This window comes from Oncorhynchus nerka, linkage group LG15 (genome assembly GCF_034236695.1).
Source record: "Oncorhynchus nerka isolate Pitt River linkage group LG15, Oner_Uvic_2.0, whole genome shotgun sequence".
NCBI lineage: Eukaryota > Metazoa > Chordata > Actinopteri > Salmoniformes > Salmonidae > Oncorhynchus > Oncorhynchus nerka.
The window spans coordinates 50,916,883-50,943,779 of record NC_088410.1 but is presented as its reverse complement, the minus strand read 5'-3'; the positions used below and the strand labels follow the sequence as shown (position 1 = coordinate 50,943,779).

The 26,897-nt window shown below is 40.6% G+C and overlaps 1 protein-coding gene and 1 long non-coding RNA gene across 2 annotated transcripts; one reads left to right on the top strand and one right to left on the bottom strand.

The window, feature by feature from the left end:
• Window positions 1-1,759: 1,759 nt before the first annotated feature.
• Window positions 1,760-16,761, bottom strand: LOC115142865 (charged multivesicular body protein 4b-like). The gene is made up of 5 exons (XM_029682666.2): window positions 16,386-16,761; window positions 7,159-7,336; window positions 4,184-4,298; window positions 3,510-3,639; window positions 1,760-3,177 (listed from the first exon to the last, which is right to left on the bottom strand). Exons 1-5 carry the CDS (start codon window positions 16,567-16,569, stop codon window positions 3,122-3,124), a joined length of 663 nt encoding a protein of 220 aa, XP_029538526.1. The 5' UTR covers window positions 16,570-16,761; the 3' UTR covers window positions 1,760-3,121.
• Window positions 16,762-23,249: 6,488 nt separating this feature from the next.
• LOC135560203 (uncharacterized) lies at window positions 23,250-26,894 on the top strand. The gene is made up of 3 exons (XR_010458779.1): window positions 23,250-23,539; window positions 23,956-24,053; window positions 24,386-26,894. It is a non-coding gene; the product is annotated as an uncharacterized LOC135560203 (long non-coding RNA).
• The last annotated feature ends 3 nt before the right edge of the window (window positions 26,895-26,897 follow it).

The following is a 26,897-nucleotide window of genomic DNA, read 5'->3' as shown; positions in this document are numbered from 1 at the left end:
ATAAAGCAAAATCTACAATGGAATGGTTCAAAAATAAACATATCCAGGTGTTAGAATGGCCAAGTCAAAGTCCAGACCTGAATCCAATCGAGAATATGTGGAAAGAACTGAAAACTGCTGTTCACAAATGCTCTCCATCCAACCTCACTGAGCTCGAGCTGTTTTGCAAGGACGAATGGGAAAAATTTCAGTCTCTCGATGTGCAAAACTGATAGAGACATACCCCAAGCGACTTACAGCTGTAATCGCAGTAAAAGGTGGCGCTACAAAGTATTAACTTAAGGGGGCTGAATAATTTTGCACGCCCAATTTTTCAGTTTTTGATTTGTTAAAAAAGTTTGAAATATCCAATAAATGTCGTTCCACTTCATGATTGTGTCCCACTTGTTGTTGATTCTTCACAAAAAAATAGTTTTATATCTTTGTTTGAAGCCTGAAATGTGGCAAAAGGTCGCAAAGTTCAAGGGGGCCGAATACTTTCGCAAGGCACTGTACATGTGTACTATTGTTTGTACAGATGAAGGTGGTACCTTCAGGTGTTTGAAAATTGCTCCCAAGGATGAACCAGACTTGTGGAGGTCTACATTTTTTTTCTGAGGTCTGGGCTGATTTCTTTTGATTTTCCCATGATGTCAAGCAAATAGGCAAAATAGGTTTGAAGGTAGGCCTTGCAATACATCCACAGGTGCACCTCCAAATGACTCAAGTTATGTCAATTAGCCTATCAGAGGTTTCTAAAGAGCATGACAACATTTTCTGGAATTGTCCAAGCTGTTTAAAGGCACAGTCAATTTAGTTTATGTAAACTTCTGACCCACTGGAATTGTGATACAGTGAATTATAAGTGAAATAATCTGTCTGTAAACAATTGTTGGAAAAATGACTTGTGTCATGCACAAAGTAGATGTCCTAACCGACTTAACAATAGTTTTAACAAGAAATTTGTGGAGTGGTTGAATAACGAGTTTTAATGACTTCAACTGTAAATGAACATTACATTCTCTACCATAAAGCCTCCTCCAAAGTCATTTTAGAGAATATGGCAGTATTTCCAACCGGCCTCACAACCACAGAACACGTGTAACCACGCCAGCCCCGGACCTCCACATCCGGTTTCTTCACCTGTGGGACCGTCTGAGACCAACCACCTGGACAGCTGATGAAACAGTGTTTTTGTCTGTAATAAAGCCCTTTTGTGGGGGAAAAAACTAAAGTGTTATTGGCTCCTTAGTGGGTGGGTTTTATGTCCTCCCAGGCCCACCCATGGCTGCGCCCCTGCCCAGTGATGTGAAATCCATAGATTAGGGCCTAATGAAGTCATGTCAATTGACTGATTTCCTGTACTGTAACTCAGTAACATCATTGAAATTGGTGCATGTTGCATTTATGTTCAACATACAATAATATAATTTATTCAAATGAGAACTTTTTAACTTGGACCTTGTCAACAGAATTATTAATATTTGACAAAAATAAGGCAATAAAAACAGTACCACTGTAGTTCCCTTCCATTCCAAACAATAATACTTTTAGTATTTTGGTTAAAACATGGTACATGATCAGACTTTTTCAGCAGATGACTGTGGCTTAAGAATAGCCCTTGCCCAACCATAATCCTTGACCCAACACTTACTATTACACGAATCTTGGCCCTCTCAATAGCATTGATCTCATCACAAGTGCTTGCCATAACTCTGACCAACAGTTCTTGATAAAAGGAATTCACAGATTTTCTTAAAAAAGGAAACAAACAGTGCACAACTTGGCAAAATGTTTAATTTAGGTGTTCCATTAAAACAAGGGAAAGTTGTGATAGGCAGGGTAGGAAGACGGACCAAAGAAAAACAGGAACCAGATCGCAAGGGACAGCCCTGTGTACAAACACACACAACCTATGGTATATCAGAGCAATGTCAAACATAACATAATGCTGTCATACATTAGTTAATTTCCCCTTCTGAAGGTGGAATGTAAACTAAATTGACATTTAAAACATAGAAAATATGAAAACTGAAGCAGCATGTCAAATTACAAAATAGTGGGGTAAGTTGACAAACTCAGGAAAGCCATAAATTAAATAAACCTCACTGCCTGTAATTTGGAGTCTGAATACAATCAATTTATTCTCGCTTCACACACACATCAAATTCCATTACTCTGAGAAGCCCAAACACCCTAATATATATTTTTACCTCCTATAGTGTTAATGTTTCTTAAAGATGAAAATGAACAAACACTCACAGAGGCAGACATAATCTCACTCAAGTCACTTCAGTTTGAACAGATACAGTATAGACATATGACGAGAAATGTCATTGTGTTTTCAAAATGTAACTAGTTGGTTAGGTTGTCACATCAAAGAAAGATAACCGTGTGAACCATTCCCCCAGAGAAGCATTTCAAGGATACCTTGTGGAGTTGCCCTCATAGATATGTGCACGTTTGAAAGCCAGAGTATCTGGAAGAATATTCATGATATAGTTCAATAAATCCTGCCCAAATAAAATTTAAGACCAACACCAATAGCCCTAAAGATTGGAATCAAATTCTCCCCGCTGGACATAGCTATTAATAAATATCATGTACAATAGGTATATTTTAAGTGCATATTTTGATAAATGGATTAAATAACAGCGGATTGCCATGTGAACACATGACGCCAAGGGGATATTGTGCATCAACAACAAAAATGTATACAGGGTATTGTAATATCTTCCAACGTATTGTCGCACTACACATAAAACGGGTATGAGGTATTAGAAATTCTACATTGAAGCTTATTGTCAGTGTTGAGGAGTCATTTTTACACTTTCTTTTCAAAATATATTCTGTGCACTAAGAGAAGGGGGGTGGAAGGAGTGAAGCAATGCTTTACAGTAGAGAACGAGTTGAGGGACTTAAAGAAAAACACAGTTTGGTCGCTCCAGAGATTTGGAGTTTTCAGTGGTCGAAGGTACAACATGCCATTGTCCCTCTTTAGGAGGCTGAGCTTGACAGTAAGCGAAAGGTTGTCAAGTTTTTTTAAGTCTCCGTTTATTCAGACTTTTCCTATTCCTTCCTGAAACACTATCCATAGAGGTCCTCTTTTCCACCTATAGAAGGTATGGAGTAAAAGCAGTGACTAGTTGGCGGCCCATGCCTCCAGATCCTTCATGTCGTCATCATCTTCCTCCTTTGCTGTAAGAATGAACCACATTCATTTGATAAAATCAGTACGATTTAAAAAAAACAAACAATCGGCCTATAAAGATTGACAAAAAAACGTTCAGGTTTGAATAGAAGTCAGGTAGCGTTACACTGACTGGTGAAATACTGGTTGGAAACGGTAAAAACCTTCTACTACTGGGAAGACTACCGTTTACAGGTAGAAGTTTTCAGAATAAAAAATGTGTGTGTGTGTGTAGACAGCATGTTATCATTTCAAATCAATTCCCGTCAGTGTACTTCAGAGACATGAGCTAGCATTAAAGCTGGCTAAGCTTTAGTGGCTAAGCCAATATATCCATTACCTGCTGGTCTTACAGGTAAGGATGTGGAGGGCACATTTGGCAGCGGTACATTATCTGTGCCAGTGATTTCCAGGAGGTTTTTGTCTAGTTCCTCTTGTTCCAGTTCTTCCAATTCTGCTAAGAGATCATCCTACACAAAGAAATAAAAAATAATTAAGGGTTAGACAGGTCTATAATGTCCAAATAAGATAAGGATACATTTCAAACCAACAACAACAAACGCCTTTAGTCTGATTCGGTATGGCAGTGGTTCCCAGGCAGTGGTTCCCAAAAATGGGGTGTCAGAAATGTTCAGTTGTTCAACTAACATTTTTAACCCATTATGTTTGGGTATCACATGATATCACACAGATATCACATGAACACACATAAGCCATGGTAAAATGTGTAGAATTTCAGGAGCTTTAAAGTTGCAACATTTTCTTTCAAGCAACAAGAGCAGTGTGCAGTTTCTGTCATGGACAGGGCTTGTACCCATAGAAATAAATGTGGCACAGGTTGCTGAGGTCGCATGGGTCACGAGGTGAAGGTTTGGGGCTAAGCCAATAAATGACAATATCCATCCAGACCATTGCCACCTAGGAAATGTGTGGTGTGACCAGACCTTCTCAAATGGGGAGGTTGAAAAAGTTTGGGAAGCACTGCGGTAAAGGAAACATCCTAGCTCAGCTTACCTCATCAAATTCCTCTCCGAACCCTACAGGTTTAGAAATAGCGTCCGAGATTTCTTGAGCCAGCTCCTGCTGCTCTGTGATGTCCTGCATTAAGTCATCCACTTTGTCTATGTCCCTATGGGCAAAAAGACAAAAGACCATTTAATAATTCATAGCAAATTCAGGAAAGAATAATAGTGACATTTTGAAAGTTTTTCTGGCAGAAGCCATTTTATGATATTACTACACCATAAGCTGAAATTATGATTTCCAAACATTTACATTGAGAAGATGTAGGATAGAGATATGGAAAATCAACCTCACTGCAGATATTTATGGAAGTTACTTTGCATTCTGAATAATGAAGCGTGTATAATAAAGTGTGAAAATGCGTAACAGAGTGTACAAAACATTATGAACACCTTCCTAATATTGAGTGGCACTCCTTTTTGCCCTCAGAACAGCCTCAATTTTTCGGGGCATGGACTCTACAATGTGTCAAAAGAGTTCCACAGGGATGCTGGCCCATGTTGACTCCAATGCTTGGCTGGAAGTCCATTCGGTGGTGGACTATTCTTGATACACACGGGAAACTGTTGAGTGCGGAGAAACCCAGCCACGTTAGGGTTCTTGACACACTCAAAAGGCACTTAAATCCTTTGTTTTGCCCATTCACACCCCGAATGGCACACATTTAAGCCATGTCTCAAGGCTTAAAAATTATTCTTTATGTCTCTCCTGACTAAGCCCCATCTATGCCGGGCGGGCGGGGGGGGGGGTTCTACTAAGCGATATGGAATTGTTTTAAGAAGGTCATACCAAGGATCATTTAGCTATTTGATTTAGAATTAAAAAATATATATAAAACAATTATTTGATAAATTACATTAGGCCTTACTATTAGCCCCTACAAACACAATGAGTAACAGATTCACTACATAGAACAGTCCCCAAAAATAATAACAAGGAAGTTTGTTCTCAAGTGTCTGTACTATAGCTGAGAAACATATATTTTTTACATGTATTCTTTGCACTAAACTGTTTCCATATGAATCCATTCTTTTTTTTTTTACTGGTACCGGGGGAACTTCAGACGAGTCTTGTGAGGCGTCCTACAGCAAAACAACCGGCATGTTTGTGAGAGTCGCACCTTTCATATTAGTGTATAACCCAAACTGTTCGGATGCAACAGACAGAAGTTGGCAGATCAGCTGTATCGACTTCAGAAGAGTCCCAAGATGCTTGTGAGGGATGTAAGAGCAAAATGAAAACCATGGTGTTTGTGAGAGTCTCATCTTTCCATAGAGGGGTCATAATAGTTTATAGGTCAAACTGTTTGAACACCACATATGATTTTGTGAGAAGACCAATTTTCGGGATGTCTCATGGTCTGACAAACACCGCTCTAGCTCTGGCACGTTTCACCGCAGATGCGGAAGTGCGACATCGGCGGATGTGGGGTGGATTGAGACGCAGCCAATGCAAAAAAACAAATATCGTTAGCTTAAACTGACAGAATTATTTTATTTTGATTATGCTAATTAGATTTCCGCTGCGGAAATCGACTCTAGGGGTTTAACCCGTCTCCTCCCCTTCATCTACACTGATTGAAGTGGATTTAACAGGTGCCATCAATAAGGGATCATTGCATTCACCTGGTCAGTCTATGTCATGGAAAGAGCAGTTGCTCCTAATGTTTTGTACACTCAATATGTACCATTGACTTGCATTGGAATTGTGACACAAATTATAAAAAGTTTGCATTTGAAACAATGGCCAGGTAAACAAAATCAAAGCATTGGTTACTTTCATACCTGGTCCATATAGACTGCTCACAGGGTAATTAAGTCCATATGTAATTTTGTAATTTGGGTGAAGTATCCCTTTAAAAATTGGCAGTGGGGGGCTTTAAAACAGAATCACCTAATAGCAGGAACAGCACCATCTAGTGGTAATAACAGGATGTAGGATGGGACATAAACCCCAAAACGTCAATGACTAATTTCTCTGAATAGGAAGAAAAAAAATGTATCGGCACAAAATTCACTGAAAATTCATGACATAGGATGAAGAAAATACTCCGAGCCGCAGCTCCATACTACTTGTCAAACAGAGAACTGATACTATATACTCGTTGTTAGGGTGGGATTGGTTTGGGGGGGGGTCCGTCGATGGCTTTTTACCACTTCTTTGGACTCCTTGTCTCACTCATTAGCTATGTTTCTGCAAAAAAATATATGAACATTTTCCCACTAGTGATGTGTTTCCATCAAATTGACTTGTTGCAGATAAAAGGCTGTGCATGAGGACGTAGCACATTTAAAAATTACTTTAACGGTTAAAGTTAAATGGGTTTCATTACATATTCAAGGTTTAGTCACACACACAAAAACTCCAAGACAAACGTGAAGTAGAACTGTTGGCCTAGGTCAGAGGCACCTCAGAGGTGTGTGTGTGTGCGCGCAAAGGTTATTATAGTTATGTTTTATTTTATTTTTATTATTTCTATTCAAAATTCTGTTAAGTTTCAGTACGTTTTCAAGCCTGATTTAATAGTTTGTATTTAGTTTGAGTTTTTATTACATTTCTTTTGTATTCTTGTACCATTTTGTTTTTAGTTTTAGAGTTAGGGAAAGAAATTAGCAGATTTCTTCCCTGTTAGCTAGTGATAGCTGGTGATAGTGATGCAGAAGCTAAGCCTATTTCCTGGCAGCATTTACCCGCCAGATTCAGAAGCTTGCAAACCCTATTAGGAAAAAAAAGCTTGAAAACCACATTTGATTTTTGCCAAAAGTTTATAGAAAAAAAAAATCTACAGCTGAACATAACCCATGATGGTTTAAATTTAATTTAGTTTGAGTCAAAGTTAAGTTTCAGTATAGTTTTAGTTTTTCAAAACGGGTTTGTAAATGATTTTCCTTCAGTTTACGAAAGTTTTTTCAGTTTATTATTATAATAATAATAATAATAATAATAAAAGCGACGGTGGCCCTTACATGTTTTCATGGGCTGCCTTCATGGCCTTGGCGGCAAAGCCCATGTTCTTCAGCACTTCGGTGTTGGTGTTGGCGTTCTCTAGCGCCTCCCTCTGGAACTCAATGGTGGACAGCGTGCCGTCGATCTGGCCCAACTGTTGCTCGTACCGCTTTTTTCGTTTCAAGGCCTGCAGAGCAGCTGGATGCAAGAGGAGAGGAAGGAGAAGCGACTGTGAGAGGTTGTGTGATGGGAATACTAATGGAGCAGAAAAGCCCTAAAGCACTGCAAGAGGAAATAGAAAATCTAACATTGTTGTTCAACTGACTCGTTTCTTTGGTTGGTTTTGGCTAAGTCAGTATTCACTGGGTGACCATGTATAAGCTTACAATAAGAAGGCTTACACAAGTTTACAATATGTACTTAATTGAGGTGAGACAGGCTGAAGTATCTTCGATGTGATAAGATGGTGTTACTTTGTAGCTTGTAGATTTCTGCATCACATCTTATTTGATTGAGCACATCTGTCACTCCAGACAATTTACATTTAAAAAATGTTGGAAGTACTTTTTGAAGACACCATTTTCCTGCAACATGTGACCAAAAATTATACAAAATGTGTATTATGTCTTACTGTCCTGTGGCTTCAGCTTGCTTCTGTTTTTTTGGGTTGAGCTAAGCTACTCCATAAACATAGGCTAGCTAGCATACTGACCTATTGACATGTCAGGGACATCACCTGATGTGCAAATACTGCTACTAAAACTAAGGCAACCTGAAGGCACTACCACCAGCTTCACTACCACCCCTATATAGTCCACTCGAGCATGTTACCTATCATTTAGCCTCAGTTCCATGCTTCCTGCATGCATGTTAATTCGGACGAGACTTAAGAGAATGGTAACGCGAGACTACCAATCATTAAGCACTGAAAGAATCAACTCTATTGATTATCTGAACAGTCACATAGATTGAAGGACTGCATGAGCTAGACTGTATAACACCTCCATCAAAAGTTCCCTTAGAGAGAGAGAAGCAGAAAGATGGAAATCGACCGTCCAAGATCGGTTACAGCTTAATCGCATTTCTAGAACAAAACTGAGGTGTGTCTATTTCTATTGCTTTAATGTTGTTTTACTATCTGACAGAGCGTAGGCCTCTCTTTTACTGCACACAACCTAATCGTGTTATGTGTCAAGTCTAATCACCACTCCAATCATAGCTGCTCTACTATTACACCTCAACAATGTTTGGCCTGAGGGGAAAGGGTCCAAAGTTGCAATTGTGCCCCTTAAGTTGCACGCAGAACGGTGGGCGGGTTGGCCCATCGATTTTCAATGAATCGTGTCTGTGGAAGCCACTCAGCTGAGGGCGGAGAAAATAGTACGGGTTTTGAGCCCGACAAAATACGCCTACATTGTGTAGAGACCAGCGATCCCGTTTGTTGTCAGCTCGAATGTTGGTCATTAAAACATTGTTTGATTGGATGTCAAGATGAACTCCGCTCATTGGTCAACCATGCGCTGCAGCCGCTTAAGACTCCGCCAATTAAATCTTTAGGCCCTGTGCCAGAGGCGCAGCTTACCGGAGATAGCACCACGAACCGCACCGCTTGCAAAACTGCTTGCGTTTAGCCGCCCTCCTCCCATTGAAGTTTATGAGACCTTCGCCGTTTACCGCGGCCCATCTGTAAGCACCTATCTGGTTTATTCTCTATTATTGAAGTGGCGCCGTCTTTGACCAAATCACAGTAGAAAATGTAGCCTGTGTGGTGATACCTCAGCACGTACATCCAACTTGCCCACGCTAGCTAGTTGGCTAACTATCAGTTTACAGAGTCACGTTTAACAATAAAAATCATTGTTTTGTAATGAGCGTTGGACTAGTAACCGGAAGGTTAAGTTCAAACCCCGAGCTGACAAGGTACAAATCTGTCGTTCTGCCCCTGAACAGGCAGTTAACCCACTGTTCCTAGGCCGTCATTGAAAATAAGAATTTGTTCTTAACTGACTTGCCTAGTTAAATAAAGGTCAAATAAATAAAAATCTAATTTTAGATTCATAATTTATCTTGCATGTAAATTGGTTTTTATGCATGCTTATGGTGTTATAGCGATTCACTTTTTGCATGTCGATAATGTTAATTTTGTCGTCGTGGTCACTGGTGGTAGTCGCTCGTGCGTTAAACAATGATGTACATATAAACCCTGGATTTCGATTGCTATTTATGGCCAATGATAGGCTTTAAAACCACCGGTCATCAATATTGGCACTCCTGGGAAAGAGCAGTACTCTATCAGAGTTCTAGAATAATTAAATGTTAAGGACAAAATTACATATTTAAAAAAATATAATGTGGGGACAGTAACATTAGTACTTGCTAAACATGATAATTTAAGGAAAATGTTTTATTTTTATATGTTAAACTCACATAATATAATTTTAAAGTATGCATTATGTATGTAATAGAATAATGCATTAGTATGTAATAAAATAAATGTGGCAATAACAAAGAGTATGTAATAGAATAAATGTGGCAATAACAAATGTAGACATTAATGAATGCATTTCTATAGCTTCCATGACGGTGGGGGAGTGTCAAGGTGGAGGCATTGTGGCTTCAAAACAGTGCCTTCTGTTTGTCATCTAGTGTAATATACACTACATTTCAAAAGTTTGGGGTCACTTAGAAATGTCCTTGTTTTTGAAAGAAAAGCAATTTTTTTGTCCATTAAAATTTATCAGAAATACAGTGTAGGCATTGTTAATGTTGTAAATTACTATAATAGCTGGAAATGGGTGATGTTTTAATGGATTATCTACATAGGTGTACAGAGGCCCATTATCAGCAACCATCACTCCTATGTTCCAAAGGCACGTTGTGTTAGCTAATCCAAGTTTATCATTTTAAAAGGCTAATTGATCATTAGAAAACCCTTTTGCAATTATGTTAGCACAGCTGAAAAATGTTGTTCTGATTAAAGAAGCAATCAAACTGGCCTTCTTTAGACTAGTTGACCAGTCTCAATGTCAACAGTGAAGAGGCGACTCCGGGATGCTGGCCTTCTAAGCAGAGTTCCTCTGTCCAGTGCCTGTGTTCTTTTGCCCATCTTCATCTTTTCTTTTTATTGGCCAGTCTGAGATATGGCTTTTTCTTCGCAACTCTGCCTAGAAGGCCAGCATCCCGGAGTCGCCTCTTCACTGTTGACGTTGAGGCTGGTGTTTAATGAAGCTGACAGTTGAGGACTTGTATGTTTCTCAAACTAGACACGCTAATATCCTTGTCCTCTTGCTCAGTTGTGCACCGGGGCCTCCCACTCCTCTTTCGATTCTGGTTAGAGCCAGTTTGCACTGTTCTGTGAAGGGAGTAGGGCAAGTGGAGGAAGGAAAATAGCATCCCTTGAGAAGTCAAGAACAGGATGTCAGGAGAAGTGCAGTATTATCATAAGGAGAGTGTGTATTCAGACCCCTTGACTTTACCAAATTTGTTACATTACAGCCTTTTTCTAAAATGGAAATACAAATATATATTTTTTATATCAAACACACAATACCCCATAATGACAAAGCAAACAGTTTTTTATTTATTTTTATCTTTGCAAAATGTATTTAAAAAACCTGAAATATCACATTTACCCTTTACTCAGTACTTTGTTGAAGCAGCATTGGCAGCGATTACAGAGTCTTCTTGGGTTCTACAAGCTTGGCACATCTGAATGCCACAAGGACATTCAGAGACTTGTCTCCAAGCCACTCGTGTTGTTTTGGCTGTGTGCTTAGGGTCGTTGTCCTGTTGGAAGAAAAAAAAAAAAAACTTTGCCCCAGTTCTCATCAAGGATCTCTCTGATCTCTCGCCGTTCATCTTTCCTTCGGTCATGACTGGTCAACCAGTCCCTGCCACTGAAAAACATCCCCACAGCATGATCGTGCTACCAACCGGCTTCAAAGTAGGGATGGTACCAGGTTTCCTCCAGACGTGCCGCTTGGCATTCAGGCCAAAGAGTTCAATCTCGGTTTCATTAGACCAGAGAATCTTGTTTCCCATGGTTTGAGAGTCTTTAGGTGCCTTTGTAGCAAACTCCAAGTGATGTGCCTTTTACTAAGGAGTGGCTTCCGTCTGGCCCCCTACCATAAAGGCCTGACTGGTGGAGTGCTGCAGAGATGGTTGTCCTTCTGAAAGGTTCTCTCATCTCCACAGAGAAACTCTGGAGCTCTGTCAGAGTGACCATCAGGTTCTTGGTCAACTCCCTGATCAAAGGCCCTTCTCCCTCGATTGCTCAGTTTGTCCAGGTGGCCGGCTCTAGGAAGAGTCTTGGTGGTTCCAATTTTTTCCATTTAAAAATGGAGGCCACTAAGTTCTTTGAGACCATCAATGCTGCAGACATTTTGTTGTACCCTTCTCGGAGCTCTACGGACAATTCCTTCAACCTCATGGCTTGGTTTTTGCTCTGACATGCACTGTCCACTGTGGGACCTTTATGTAGACAGGTATGTTTCTTTCCAAATCATGTCCAATCAATTGAATTTACCACAGGTGGACTCCAATCAAGTTGTAGAATCACCTCAAGGATGATCAATGGAAACAGGATGCAGGGTCTGAAAACATATGTAAATTATTTTTTTATTTTTTAAAATTTCAAACATTTGCAAAGATTTTTAAAAACCTGTTCTTGCTTCGTTATTATGGGGTGTTGCATGTAGATTGGGGAAAAAAATGTATTGAATCACTTTTGGAATAAGGCTGTAACATACTCTTGGAATATGGAGGAGGAGTGGAGGGGGGAAAAGAGAGGCAGAGGAGGTTGAAGAGAGGGAGGAAGAGGCTGTACTTCAAATCAGTTAAAATGGTGAGAAAAAGGGAGATGGTTTGTTAAAAGAAGAATAGTAGAAAGTGTAAGTAGAGTGGGCTGTACGCCGGATCGAAGACGGAAGGTTTGGTGGGTGAAGTTCTCGAAACACGAGTCTTGCACCGAGGGTCTGGATAAAGACGAGCCTGTGACGGTCAGTGTGACTTTTTATTTTTATAAATGTACCCTTACATTTACATTTAAGTCATTTAGCAGACGCTCTTATCCAGAGCAACTTAGCTGATCCATTGCGGTTTCAGGGTGGGCAAAACAGAGTTGTTGTTGTGGAATCAGTGAAGGTAACCAATAGTGGTCTGGTGATAATTGTTTGCGTTTCTGCTGGTCAAAGGGAGCAGGCACATCACGTGAAACGAATGCAGATAAGAGATGTGAATTGTTTTGCTCTCAAGAAAAGGGCGCCATTGAAAATAGATTACTGGAGGTAGCGGTAAATGTGAAAGTTGACCAACTGAAGGGGAAAGTTTCCCGGTGTTTGTGATGCTCGTGGTTTGGTGCGATGCAGACGGGGTGGCATGAGTGGTGAAACAGAAGAGTCGTTGTCTGTTCTTTTGAGTTTTAATGTTCTATAAGTTATCCTGTATGAGCTTTTGCTCCAAATACATTGCATTGTTACAGGTGTCAAGCTTATGTACATGTGGCAGCAGTGTGTACGAGAGAGGTTCCTAGATGTGAGAAGTGTGCAGAAGGGCATGAGACAAAGGAATGTGTAGCATTGGGGAAAGTAATGGTAAGTGTTCATTTTAGGGGTGGAAAACACTGCACAATGCTCCCAGGTGATATTTATTTATAACAATGTCTCGACCCTTAGGTCTTCCTCAGGCATCCATATCCCAGGTGGGGGTGGAAGGTCCTATATGTAGGGGCAGTACACAGTGCATCACTTCCTGAACCAGGAGGTAAAAAGGAGGTTCATAATATTAACATTCAATGCATCAAAACATGATCATAAACAAGGAACATGATCAATATTTACAGTAATATACATACAATATTCAACTGGTAGGGTATTTGTTGAATATTAAAAAAACAATCTCTATTGTGACATACAGCAGGTCAGCCACCAGAGGGAGACTCGTCGAGGCCTGGTTACAGACGGAGTATACATCACGAGGCGATGGCTCCCTCTGCTGGACGTGCCAGGTCTAGACGGGCTCTCCGGCCAGGACTAATTGGGGCTGATTGTAGTTTGTGAGTAATCAAGGGCTGATTGCTCACCAGCTGGACGGGTCCCATAAAGCTACCAGAAGGGCAGCACACGGGAGAAGGGACTGGGGGAAGAAAGGTTACTCCCGTATAGTTGGGGACTGTTCCAGAGGTAAAAGGAGGGAGTTCAGTTTTGTGTTCCCCACAGGATACAGCAAGACCCAGAGCCCAGAAGACGGTATCCCGGAGAGGGTTTCATGGGGGAGATCTATTCTTTTTTTTGTTGTTTATTATTCAAATAAACACTCTTGAAACCTAGCTAATCCTACTCTGTTCATGTCTGATCTGTGTAAACGCTTTGACCAAACCCCCTGGTCTGCCACACTATATATACACACACTACCGGTCAAAAGTTTAAGAACACCTACTCATTCAAGGGTTTTTATTTTTTACAATTTTCTACATTGTAGAATAATAGTGAAGACATCGAAACAATGAAATAACATATAAAATCATGTAGTAACCACAGAGGGAAAAGCAGCCAACAAGTGCTCAGCATATTTGGGAACTCCTTCAAGACTGTTGGAAAAGCATTCCAGGTGAAGCTGGTTGAGAGAATGCCAAGAGTGAGCAAAGCCGTCATCAAGGCAAAGGGTGGCTATTTGAAGAATCTCAAATATATTTAGATTTGTTTAACACTTTTTTGGTTAGTACATGATTCCATGTGTTATTTCATAGTTTTGATATCTTCACTATTATTCTACAGTGTAGAAAATTGTAAAAAGAAAAGAAAAACACCACTTCAGCAGCATCTGGTCTCCTATCCAGGGACCTACCAGGTTCCCGAGCCTGTGTAGTAGAGGTCCACCGATTAATTAGGGCGATTCCAAGTTTTCATAATGACCTCAGGCTCGCATTTCTGTGTTTGTTATATTATAATTAAGTCTATGATTTGATATAGCAGTCGGACTGAGCGGTGGTAGGCAGCAGCAGGCTCGTAAGCATTCATTCAAACAGCACTTTCCAATGCTTGAAGCACAGCGCTTTTTATGACTTCAGCGCTGTTTAAGCCTATCAACTCCTGCGATTAGGCTGGCAATACTATAGCGCCTATAAGCAAGTCCAATAGTCAAAGGTATATGAAATACAAATGGTATAGAGAGAAATAGTCCTATAATAACAACCTAAAACTTCTTAACTGGGAATATTGAAGACTCATGTTAAAAGGAACCACCAGCTTTCATAGGTTCTCATGTTCTAAGCAAGGAACTTAAAACGTTAGCTTTTAAACATGGCACATATTGCACTTTTACTTTCTTCTCCAACACTGTGTTTTTGCATTATTTAAACAGTAGGCGGCAGCAACACACCTTGTAAGTTTAGTCTGCCAAATCAAATTTATTGGGCACATACACAAGGTTAGCAGATGTTAATGCGAGTGTAGGGAAATGCTTGTAACTAAATGCTGCAAAGTTTCCTAAGGACTCGAAGCAAGGTGACCATCTCTATCTGCGCCATCTTGTCAATAAACCACAAAGACGACGAGAGACAAGTGGGGGTACTCAGCGGCGTTCCAGTGTCTGTTTGAAAAGTGCTTCAGAGTTGGTTCAGGGAATACTTTCCATGACCAAATATTCCTCGTGTCTACCTCGACACTATGTTGTCAATTATTTTGAATTTTGATCGGGTTGTTAGAGTACATGATACATTTAGGTTTTAACTAAAGCAAACATTCCTCTCTGAAAGGCTTGCAGGAACAGCCACTTTCATGACAGGTTGTAGGCTTGTTTGTACAACAGTGTGTTACATATTCAGAATAGTTAAGGTAACAAGTCACTTAGGAAGAGGCATAAAGTCTTAGGACCATGTCGTCCATGACATGATGTACAACATCAGGGGCCATGAAATGGCTTCAGAGTAGGCTGGACAATAGAACGAGTCAAAATTCACCCAAGGATTTTAAAAAATGTTGGCTAAACTGGAACACATAGCCCATAGCAAATGAATGGAATCTAATGTTCGCAGAGCCTGTTTTGTCTAAATGGCACCAACTTTTTTTATGCCTTTTTATTTAACCACTACAATCTGTTCCTAGGACAAAACTGAAAAAAAGCACTTGTGTTGAAGGTAAACATCCGCACCTCTATGGTGCCAAGTGTGCTTATGTCTGCATAACGAGAAAGTAGGGGGAAAATTGACAATTTTGACTAGTTCTGGTCTAGCGATCGATGACAGGAGAGTGCGCTGCCCAATCTTATGTAATTAGGAAGAGGAGATTATCGGAATAAAAATGGTGTCCGACTTGAAAAAAAATCTAAATATACACATTGTGAGATATTTGGCAAAATATACCAGCATGCCTCTCCATAGGAAAACAATGGGGGGAGCTCAGCGTTCCAATGGCAAAAGGTATTTTGGGGCTAGCATTTGATACATATGCTGCCCAGCCTTACATAATTAGAAAAATTAGATTCTCATGATTAAAATAGTGTTCAGTTTGAAGAAAAAAAAATCTAAATATACACCTTGCAAGATATTTGGCAAAATAGAGAGACATACCTATTTTCCCTATAGGAAACAATGTGACGAATTCAGGGTTCCATGAGTCATTTTTTGTTGTTGTTTACATTTGAACGACCAGCAACGTGGGCAGGTCTCATTGCCAACAATAATAAAACAAGCAGTGTGACGTGACACAATAGGCTGGGAATAGAACCTAAGGAAGGCGAGTTAGTGCCACTGTACTCAATAGAACTAATAGGAGCTGGCATGGTGAAAAATTACCCTCAAATAAGGCCTGTTTTTTCGTGATTACTTCAAAACTACGGCGGATGCAATTAAGTAGTTTTGTTTTAATCAGAAAAAGGCATTGTGTCCAGCCTATTTAGATAAGTAACGTTAGCCTGCAAGTTTCACTGATAAGGGTATAGCTAACTAGTACAGTAGGCTACATAGCTATATAACCTAGGCTAGCTAGCTACTAACCTATAAATAAAACAGCAATATTTTTACGTTATCAAATCAGTAAGATATTTAACCACCTGGCATATTGCTCAATAATTGGCAACCTACCATACTCGGCTAAATAGCTAGCTACAGGCTCACACACAGGCTTTAAGTTAGCAGCTAGCGTTAGCTCGAACTAACTCGCTAACTAAATACCTTCTTCCTGTCAATTTGTTGGCTAACAAGCGAGCCAGACTGCTAATACACTAAGAGCGCATCTCTGATAGGTCTCACCTCTTTTATTTTTTGTGCCATTCTTTTTTGCAGTGAGGAGTTCCTGGTCAATCTTTTTCTCCAAAAATTCCTGTTTCTTCGTCAACATTTCCTCTGTGTCTCGAAGTCGCTGAATCGCCTCCTGAGGGCTAGTCATTTTATCCCCTTTACCTCCAGTGCCAAATAACTTCCCGAACAAAGACATCTTTACGCTAAATAACAACAATGACTTATACTACAAGTGCAATACAGTAGCAATTAACAGAATTCAAGAAATGTTAGAAACTAGTCTCGTATCTTTTCACTCGCACAGCTGAACTGATGTTGTTGATATTTCTTCTTGATCTTTCTGACCAGGCCAGAGATACTGTGTTAGAGAGAATTCCGATCTAGAAGCACGGTTTCGACTGCTCCTACAGTTTTGCTTTGGTACTGCAGTTTAACTGACGCCCGGCTCAGAACGACAAATAGAAAGACAGACGGCCACATAGAGAAGTGGAGGGCAGTGAGTGTTCTTGTCTTTTTTTTTTTTAATTGGAGAAAAATCCGTATACATATAAGAAGGATACAAACAGACAACGATAACATACGCTAGGGGGTATAACAAATGACAGATTCTACAAAGACCTTAAAAGATGCTCACATATTTATTGTTTTAACAGCTTTCGTATTAGAATAATGTATAATGGTCTTATTGTGCTGCTTGAATTCCTTATAGAAAACACAGGGCAGTGTTCTGTCATTATGCACTAGTGATGTGCGGGTTGACTCATAACTAGGCTGGACACATGACAATTTTAACAACACTTTTTCTGATTATTATTATTCATTGCATCTGCCATGAAGCCCAGTTTCATAATACTTCCATATGTCCCAACTGCTTGCTTTTTGAAGTAATTGCAAAAAAAAACAGGCCTTATTTTAGGGTAATATGCCAGCTCCTATTAGTTCAACAGAGCACATTATCACTTAAAGTAGAACTGACAGAATTTTAGCAACATGCAATCTTATTCAGATCTGATCATATACACCCCCAGGAAGAATGACGTTTTAAAAAACATTTTATGACACGTGAGCACTTAGATATGGTCATTTTCACAAATTCTTAAAATGTTTGGTAATTACTTATACTGAGGCGTTTGTGAAAGTTCTATAGCAATTCAGAGTGGGAAAGCGGACATGCGTTTTGACAATTAAATGCAGTAAATAAAACTGAATAAAAACATCTGTCTCATCCAGTCTACGCAGACAGGTGTGCCATAGCTAATCAGAGCTACAGTAGGACTTTATTTTCCACACAGGCCTGCCATCATTCACTTTGAACTGGATTGTGTGTTTATAGGCAGTTGTAACAGAGCGACTTTAGATCATTAGAACACATTAGCCAAAAAATACACCAGAATGGATTTCTGCAAATATGTCAATACCACTTGAGAGTCCTCTTACATTTGGGAACTTTACAGTCCTATTGATCAAAAAACCATGAAAAGGTAGTCTCTCCCCCTCAGTTATGCACATCAACAACAAAAATATCAACAACTAATGCTAGCCAGAGAAAGATTAGCTTAAATCTAACGAAGGAACATTAGATAAACCCTCTTAAACTTTTTTCAGTTAGTTGGCCGTCAAAATTGCACAAAACAATGAGGAATTGTAGCCTGCTCGTCCTTCTGCAGCTTGCCAGACAAATGATAGAACATCTCACTCTGACCATTTTACTCACCCTATCAGAGCTGGTTAGGCTATCTACAAGTTATTGTTTGTGACTAACTATTAATTTTGCTCTGGTATCAGTCGTTGATAAGCAAACAATCAAACTTTACATGGTGTGGTGATGGTTGGGTCACAGATGTTAGGTGATAGTGATGGAGAAGGAAGTGAAGTATAGGGCATAGCAATACAAATCAAAGGGGGAGTAGGTAAGAGGAAAAGAAAGTGGGAGAGAAAGGGAGTAGGGGTTTGAATGGGAGCGAGAGGTTTATGGAGGCGGTGATGAAGAAAAGGAGGTTTGAGGAAAGCAACATAGTTTCCAATGCCAGCATCAGTTCTGAGGTAGAGAGTGCCAAGGAAGGACAAGACAAGTCTTGAGGGGAGCATGGAGGTGAGGAGGAGCATAAAGTGATTCTGAAGTTTAGGGAGGAAGGGGAGATGGGGCGATGAGTCCAATAAGGTTGACAGCTGTGATAAAAGAGTTGATCGGGGAAGTTGTCAATGATAAAGTGTTAAGAGATGGGAGCTTGTAAGTGCTCTGTAGGGACATGGTGCAGAGGGAAAATCTCTGAGTGAAGCAAATAGTGAAGTGAAAGGTGGTGTCGAGCAGCTGGACTGATCAAGCAGGGAAATAGTGGATTAAAAGGAGTGCCTGTGAGTGTTAGCACTAAAGAGGTAAGCAACAATTTAAGAGGAGGCGTTCTAGTTAATTTTCGAAGATTGCAAGCAACAAGGGATGTGATTAGGGTAGATGGCCAGGCTATTCTGTTACACATCAAGGACAGTGTACTGCCAAATAAAGTTATTATTAATATATGAGTTATTATGTGAGGGCTCATGGTGTGGCATATGGTGGGTGCGATGCAAGGAAACAGGCAGTGGAGGTGCAATAAGTGAGAGTGGAGAGAAGGGTGTCATATGCTGAGGCAGTGAGGATGGTCAAATCAAATCAAATCAAATGTATTTATATAGCCCTTCGTACATCAGCTGATATCTCAAAGTGCTGTACAGAAACCCAGCCTAAAACCCCAAACAGCAAGCAATGCAGGTGTAGAAGCAGGTACAGGGAGATACAGGTTCAAGGGAGAGATGGGTAGGAGCATCTAGAACTGAGATTACAGGGCAGGTGGGTGGCGATATGGTATACATAGATAAGAGAAAGTTGTTGACATTCATAGCAGGAGCTGTCAATAGCACTGCTAAAGTAGAGTCTAAAACAGAGAGGATTCAGCTAATAGTGAAAGCGGCTGGGAGACATCTGAGTATGAGAGGGTTGACATGGGAAGAGGTTCGAGATGACCTCAATTAGCCGAGGCTGGAGTCATGTATTACTGGATCTTAGTTATGGTGGTAATACTACAATGGAATGCTCGAAGCCTGTTGGCGAATGGGCATGAGTTCGAGCAGTTCATTGTGGATATGCCAGCTAAGCCTGATGTGATGTGCATGCAGGAAACATGGCTCAAACCTACTTTGGAGTTTATCACACAGGGATATGTAGTGGTTTGTAGTGACAGAGATGGAGGGGGAGGGGGATGTGCCACCTTCATAGAGCAAGGACTTCCTTACAAGATGCTAGGCAAAGGTATTGAACAGGAATATGTGGTGGTGGTGGTGTGGTTGAGAGGAGTGGTGCTAGTGGTAGTGAACTATTATAATCCTTGTCAGACATTGGACCTGGTTGCGCTGGAGAGAGTGGAGGGCAAGGATAGAAAATCTGATAGAAATGAAAGTTCTGGTGTGCCTAAATGATGGCCGAAGGACCAGGATTGATGGAGCCACAGGGAAAGAGTCTGCCTTGGACCTCACTCTGGTATCTAATGCGATGGCAGGAATCTGTGAGTGGGAGGTATGGGAGGAGTCAACGTCATTACCCCATAGTATGCACAGTAGGCCAGAGGGAAGAGGCAGGTTGGTGTTTGGAAGGGCAAAGTGGGACCAATTTCAAGAGTTGAGTGAGCAGGCGATGGCTCAGGTGGAAATGAGAGAGGATGTGAATAGTATGAATAACTGTGAGAGAACAGCTCTAGCGGGGGCAGCTACCGTGGCTATACCTAAGAGATCAGGGAGGAGGATGAGGAGGAGGAAATCAGTCCCATGTTGGATGGACATTTAAAGTACAGGGCATTTAAAGTACTGAAAAGGATGCATAACTTCCAACATCTGATTCAGTATAAACAGGCCCAGGATCTGATGAGGCGAACTATCTGTCATGCAAAGAGGTAATGTTTGCGTCGGCTCTGTGACACTATTGGAAGGGTGACACCTGTGGGAGTAGTGTGGGGGATGATTAACCTCTATGGGATCAGTGTCCCCCCTGCAGGACGGTTGAGATAACGTAGGCTGATGTGATTAGCATGAGGTTGTAAGTAACAAAAACATTTCCCAAGACATAGACATCTGATATGGGCAGAAAGCTTAAATTATTGTTGATCTAATGTCCAATTTACAGTAGCTATTACAGTTAAATGATATCATGCTATTATTTGAGGAGAGTACACAATTATGAACTTGAAAAATGTATTAATAAACCAATTAAGCACATTTGGGCAGTCTTGATACAACATTTTGAACAAATATTCAATGGTTCATTGGATCAGTCTAAAACTTTGCACATACACTGCTACCATCTAGTGGCCAAAATCTAAATTGTGCCTGGGCTGGAATAATACATTATGGCCTTTCTCTTGCATTTCAAAGATGATGGTACAAAAAGATACACAAAAAAATCATGTTTTTTTCTTTGTATTATCTTTTACCAGCTCTAATGTGTTATATTCTCCTACATTAATTTCACATTTCCACAAACTTTAGTGTTTCCTTTCAAATGGTATCAAGAATATGCATATCCTTGCTTCAGGTCCTGAGCTACAGGCAGTTAGATTTGGGTATGTCATTTTAGGCGAAAATGGGAAAAAAGGGTCCGATCCTTAATTAAAAAAGGATGGCCTAAGTATATAACATGATTGGCACGACCGTGCCATAAGTGTAAGCCAACATAATTCATTATTTTACATTAGCATGTTAATTTCACTGATATGGCTTAATTGATCATAGCCCAGGCTCATTATAGTTGCAAATACCATGCAGCTGCACCAGGGGAATTTAAAACAAACATATTTTTTTGCAGGTCTTCTGTGTCTCCACATTTATGGAGGAACTAATTTACCATCAGGAAAATGTATCCCCATTCCCCATCCAAATACCAAAAACGGACAAATACAGCTTTTTTTCTCCAATCTGGCAACCCTCATAAAATCCGACATAGCACTTGTATCCCAAAGTATTAAGTGAAAACAAGCATAGAAAACAGAATTGACATTGATAAAATAAAATTAAAAACGCAAGTATTTCGGGGACAACTTGGTTGATTAATAAATGTGGGACACTAAAAAGGCAGTGTAGAACATTATTGCCCAAAATGCATTGTTCCAATAACTTTCAAATATTGTTCCGAAGTTTGCACCCCAAAAATGTATTTTCCTATGAGTGAAGTCACACAAAAATGTGTCTTTTCCTATGGATTAAGTTGCACAAAATGTTTTGTATTTTCACACTAGTTAAGCCACACAAAAACACACCAAATCTGCTGAAATACTTTTGTAAATATTTGCACACAAATTGAGTGTGAGATTATGTTGGCCTTTAGGGCATCTTTGCCACACACCCTACATACCCCCCTCCTTGTCTAGACATTTTTGTTCTTGTTCTCAATACACACAGCATAATCTTTAGGCGTAACCTTAAAAACGTGGTCAGGTAGGCCTAGTGTATCAATAGACCAGCGTTTTGATTATTATTAGCAGCTCATGGTGTCTACTTTAATATCGAGGAGTATTTCACTTTCTATGGTTATCGGAACAACATAAATGTGTGCCTGAATGGAAGGTGGAAGAATGTGTCCCCTCTTTCTGGTCTCACCGGAAGAAAGAAAGAAAGGAAGGAAAGAGCAGGGACCGTAAGAGGCAGACCCTCTGCTGCTCTCTCCCTCCCTCCACTGAGACTTTAATGCCATGTTAAAAACAACTCGGAACTCGGAACAGAAATCTTGGACTCCCGACTTCAGTGCATTCAAGACAACTGGGAACTGAAAAAAACCCAGATCCGACTGGGAAAATCGTTTTGAATGGTCATCCAATTCGGAAACTGGCACCTTTCTAGAGCTCCGACTTTCTGACCTGAACGTCACTGAGTTCCCAGTTGTCTTGACAGCACCATGACCATCAGAATGCAGGTACCATCAGCCAAGTAAAATGAAAAAAACAAATTATTTCAATTTATCCTTTGCTGTGACTCGCAAGTGCTACACCAACTGATCTGTTATCAATGATTGAGTTTTGAAATGTATGCTCTGAGAAGAACAATATTGGCAGGCCAGTCATTTAACCAATATGCTGTGATAATGTATCATTCCAACAGAACTGTTTTTATTAGTTTCATGTTACATTTTTTAAGTCTTTTTTTTTTATCTTAGTGGTAGATCTTGGCTTGCTTTTTGACTGCCAAAGTGACCTTGACTCAGAAAAGGTTGGTGACCAATGATGTAGATGAAAGGGGTAGACAGGTTTAAGAATGATTTTTAAGCCTTGAGACAATTGAGACATGGATTGTGTAAAAATATTACGTGCCTTTGAACAGTGTATGGTAGTAGGTGCTTTGCGCACAGGTTTGTGTCAAGAACTGCAACGCTGCTGGGTGTGAAGAATGGTCCACCACCCATAGGACATCCAGCGAACTTGACACACCTGTGGGAAGTATTGGAGTCAACATGGTTCAGCATCCCCGTGGAACGCTTTTGACACCTTGTAGAGTCTATGACCTGACAAATTGAGGCTGTTCTGGGGGCAAAAGGGGGAGGGCTGCAAATGTATATTTTGCATTTGTGAAATTATTTTTACGTGATAGGAAAGTAAAGGGCTTTATGTTTCTAGAACCATTCACGGTTAGATGGATTATTTGGCTGTTTTGGCTGCCAGAGACATTCTACCTCTGAAAATAACATATAAGGTCCTTGGACCTTTAGGAGTAACAGGCTTAAATGTACATCAAATTCTGTTTTATATTTTGCGCATCGGGTTTTGTACCCAATTTGTTATTTTCTTGATGCCATTGGTTTTGGAATTAAACTGCTCCGGCTATTACCTAGTTCTGCTCTCCAGCGTCTGATTCCCTGCCACGAGTTATGCACCCCTTACATTCTGTCAACCCACAAGACTGTTATCACATCAACTGGCTACACACGGAGTGATAGACAAATGAAAAATATTTGGTAGATATTTTGTTAGTGGCTAACCAGAGGTTTGAAAAATGTCAATGTTGCGTTGATTAGATAGTAGCTGGGAGCCTGCGGTGTCGGATAGTTGTGAGATTTGTTTATGACAGTTTGCGATGGAACACGTGAAAAATTGCATATGTATTTTTGGAATTGTTTGGCGAGCTACTCATAGGTGGACTGCGAGCTACTGGTATGTCATGGAAAGAGCAGTAATTCCTAATGTTTTGTACACTTAGTGTACATTTCTTGTGTTTCCAAAACCGTATCATAAGCAATGTGTGTTAACATTTAGTGCAAGCGTCGTGGCTCTTAACAAAAGTCCCCCGGGAATAAGATTCCCTCACCAATAGGCTCTAAATGTAGTTAGCGTCTATGAATGGGCTATATTATACATGTATTTAGCTAGTTAACTAGTTCGGCTATCTTAGCTCAGTGACGAGTGCTAGCTTGGTGTGATCATAGCTAACCTTGCTAACTAGCTAGCTCAATGACTCATTACCCTTTCTGTGTATAAGCATACAACAGAGCCTTAGCTATTCATTGAGTCTATTCCTCGTTTATGCTGTATGCAATAACTAATCTAGCTATCTAACATTTTAATTTTAGCACTTCACTGATGGAAAGCCAAGCGAAATATGTCCTAACTGTCGATGCGGGGAGCACATGGCTGGAACAACATCCTTCAGATGACATCCAAACAAAAGGTAGCCAGCTATTTTAACAAAGTAGCTATCAGCCTAGCGTAACTGTGACTAACGTAAGTGAAGATGTAAATAATGACAGACCACATTTTGTTTATGATAATTTCATATATTGTTTGTCAGAGCGCTGTTTTAACATATTATGCTAACAGGACATAAGCTTACATAAGCAATTCATTCATATTTAATAATTGCAATTTTAACATGAGTATTGTTTTTATATGCAACGGTGCGATCCATCCCAAGATTTACATTTGTTATTTTTTTATTTAACCTTTATTTAACTAGGCAAGTCAGTTAATTAAGAACAAATGTATTTTTTTTTACGATGACAGCCTACTCCGGCCAAACCCAGATGACGCTGGGCCAATTGTGCGCCACCCTATGGGACTCCCAATCACGGCTGGATGTGATACAGTCTGGATACACTATATGTGGACACCCCTTCAAATGAGTAGATTTGGCTATTTCAGCTACAACCATTGCTGACAAGTGTATAAAATAGAGTACACAGCCATGCAATCTCCATAGACAAACATTGGCAGTAGATTGGCCTTACTGAAGAGCTTGGTGACTTTCAATGTGGCACCATCATAGAATGCCAACTTTCCAACAGGTCAGTTCATAACATTTCTGCCCTGCTAGAGCTGCCCCTGTCAACTATACAGTAAGTGCTGTTGTTGTGTGGAAACATCTAGGAGCAACAAGGCAGCCGCGAAGTGGTAGGCCACACAAGATTACAGAACAGGGCCGATGAGTGCTGAAGCACGCAGCGCTTAAAAAATCTTCTGTCCTCGGTTGCAACACTACAGAGTTCCAAACTGCCTCTGGAAGCAATGTCAGGACAAGAACTGTTCCATCGTACACAAGCCTAAAATCACCATGTGCAATGCCAAGCGTCAATGGAGTGGTGTTAAGCTTGCCATCATTGGACTCTGGAGCAGTGGAAATGCGTTGTCTGGAGTGATGAATCATGCTTCACCACCTGGCTGTCCGACAGACAGGTGGACACGCTTCCTGCCTCAATGCATAGTGCCAATTGTAAAATTTGGTGGAGGAGGAAATGGTCTAGGGCTATTTTTGTATGGTTCAGGCTAGGCCCCTTAGTTCCAGAGAAGGGAAATCTTAACGCTAACGCATTCAAAGACATTCTAGACGATTCTATGTTCTAATTCTGTGGCAACAATTTGGGTAAGGCCCTTTACTGTTTCAGCATGACAATGCACCCATCCACAAAGCCAGGTCCTTACAGATATGGTTTGTCGAGATTGGTTTAGAAGATCTTGACTGCCCAGCACAGAGCCCCGACCTCAACCCATTCGAAAACCGTTGGGATTAATTGGAACACTGACCGCGAGCCAGATATTTATCCCCTTCACCCTCTTTGATCACATGGAAATCCTTGATTGAGGACACATGATCCTCCACGGTCATGTCCCTCGCACTAAAGGGACACTTCATCTCCAGCACTCCACTCATGACATTGCCACAGGTAACTGCATCAGGCAAAACTCCTAGAAAAGGTAGGCTGGGCCGCAAGAGTAGACGGCATCTGAGCAGGTGCCTATCTGGGAATTTCTTGAGGTACATTGATAGCATTTTGGCAGCATCATAGCTTATCGGCTTGGAAGATACTTGTTTAGGACTGCACAAATGCCTCTGCCACTTTTTTTTTATTATTGTGACTTCGTTTGAAGACCCACAGGATGGTGTTGATGGAGGTGGTGGTAGATTGGTCGAGGGGAAAAATGAGCAGAGAGAAATGACGGTCTGTTCATTACTTTAAGACATGAAGGTCAGTCAATCTGGAACATTTCAAGAACTTTGAAAGTTTCTTCAAGTGCAGTCGCAAAAACTATCAAGTGCTATGATGAAACTGGCTCTCATGAGGACCGCCACAAGAAAGGAAGACTCAGAGTTACCTCTGCTGCAGAGGATAAGTTCATTAGCGTTAACTGCACCTCCGATTGCAGCCCAAATCAATGCAGACACATCTCAATATCAACTTTTCATAGGAGACTGCGTGAATCAGGCCTTCATGGTCGAAATGCTGCAAAGAAGCCACCTCTAAAGGACACCAATAAGAAAAAAGACTTGCTTGGGCCAAGAAACACGCGCAATGGACATTAGACTGGTGGAAATTAGTCCAAATTTGAGAGACGCAGAGTAGGTGAACGGATGATCTCCACATGTGTGGTTCCCACCGTGAAGCATGGAGGAGGAGGTGTGATGGCGAGGGGTGCTTTTCTGGTGACACTGTCAGTGAGTTATTTAGAATTCAAGGCACACTTAACCAGCATGGCTACCACAGCATTTCTAGTGATATGCCATCCCATTTGGTTTGCGCGTAGTGGGACTATAATTTGTTTGTCAACAGGACAATGACCCAACACATCTCCAGGCTGTGTAAGAGTTATTTGATGAAGAAGGAGAGTGATGGAGTGGTGCATTAGATGACCTGGCCTCCACAATCACCTGACCTCAGCCCAATTGAGATAGTGTTCTGATATCCAGAAGTTATTTTCTGTCATAAGAGACAGTAGCACCAACATTATGTTAAAAATAAGTTGCAAACAATCCAAAATAGCACAATTGGTTAGGAGCCCGTAAAACGGCAGCCATCCCCTCCGGCGGCATTTTCCTGATGTGTTTTAAGCGTTCTTGTGGACTTCCATCTTTTTTTTTCTATTAAAAAAGGGTGATTTTGATCACGAAAACCTGAAGAAATTGGGGGAAAGTTTTACCTGGAAAAATGAAACAGAGAAAACAGAATTTGGGAAAATACAAAACGGAATCAGGCAAAATGATGTAACGTGATTTTTTTAGAACCCTATGTATGCTATGCTC

What these genes read in the sequence shown, in the direction of transcription:
- LOC115142865 (XM_029682666.2), bottom strand. Translation starts at nt 16,569, where the DNA reads ATGTCTTTGTTCGGGAAGTTATTTGGCACTGGAGGTAAAGGGGATAAA. An exon ending in TGGCACAAAAAATAAAAGAG is followed by an intron (nt 7,337 to 16,385) that starts GTGAGACCTATC and finishes TCTTGCATCCAG; the next exon opens with CTGCTCTGCAGGCCTTGAAA. An exon ending in CTTACCTGTAAGACCAGCAG is followed by an intron (nt 3,178 to 3,509) that starts GTAATGGATATA and finishes TCATTCTTACAG; the next exon opens with CAAAGGAGGAAGATGATGAC.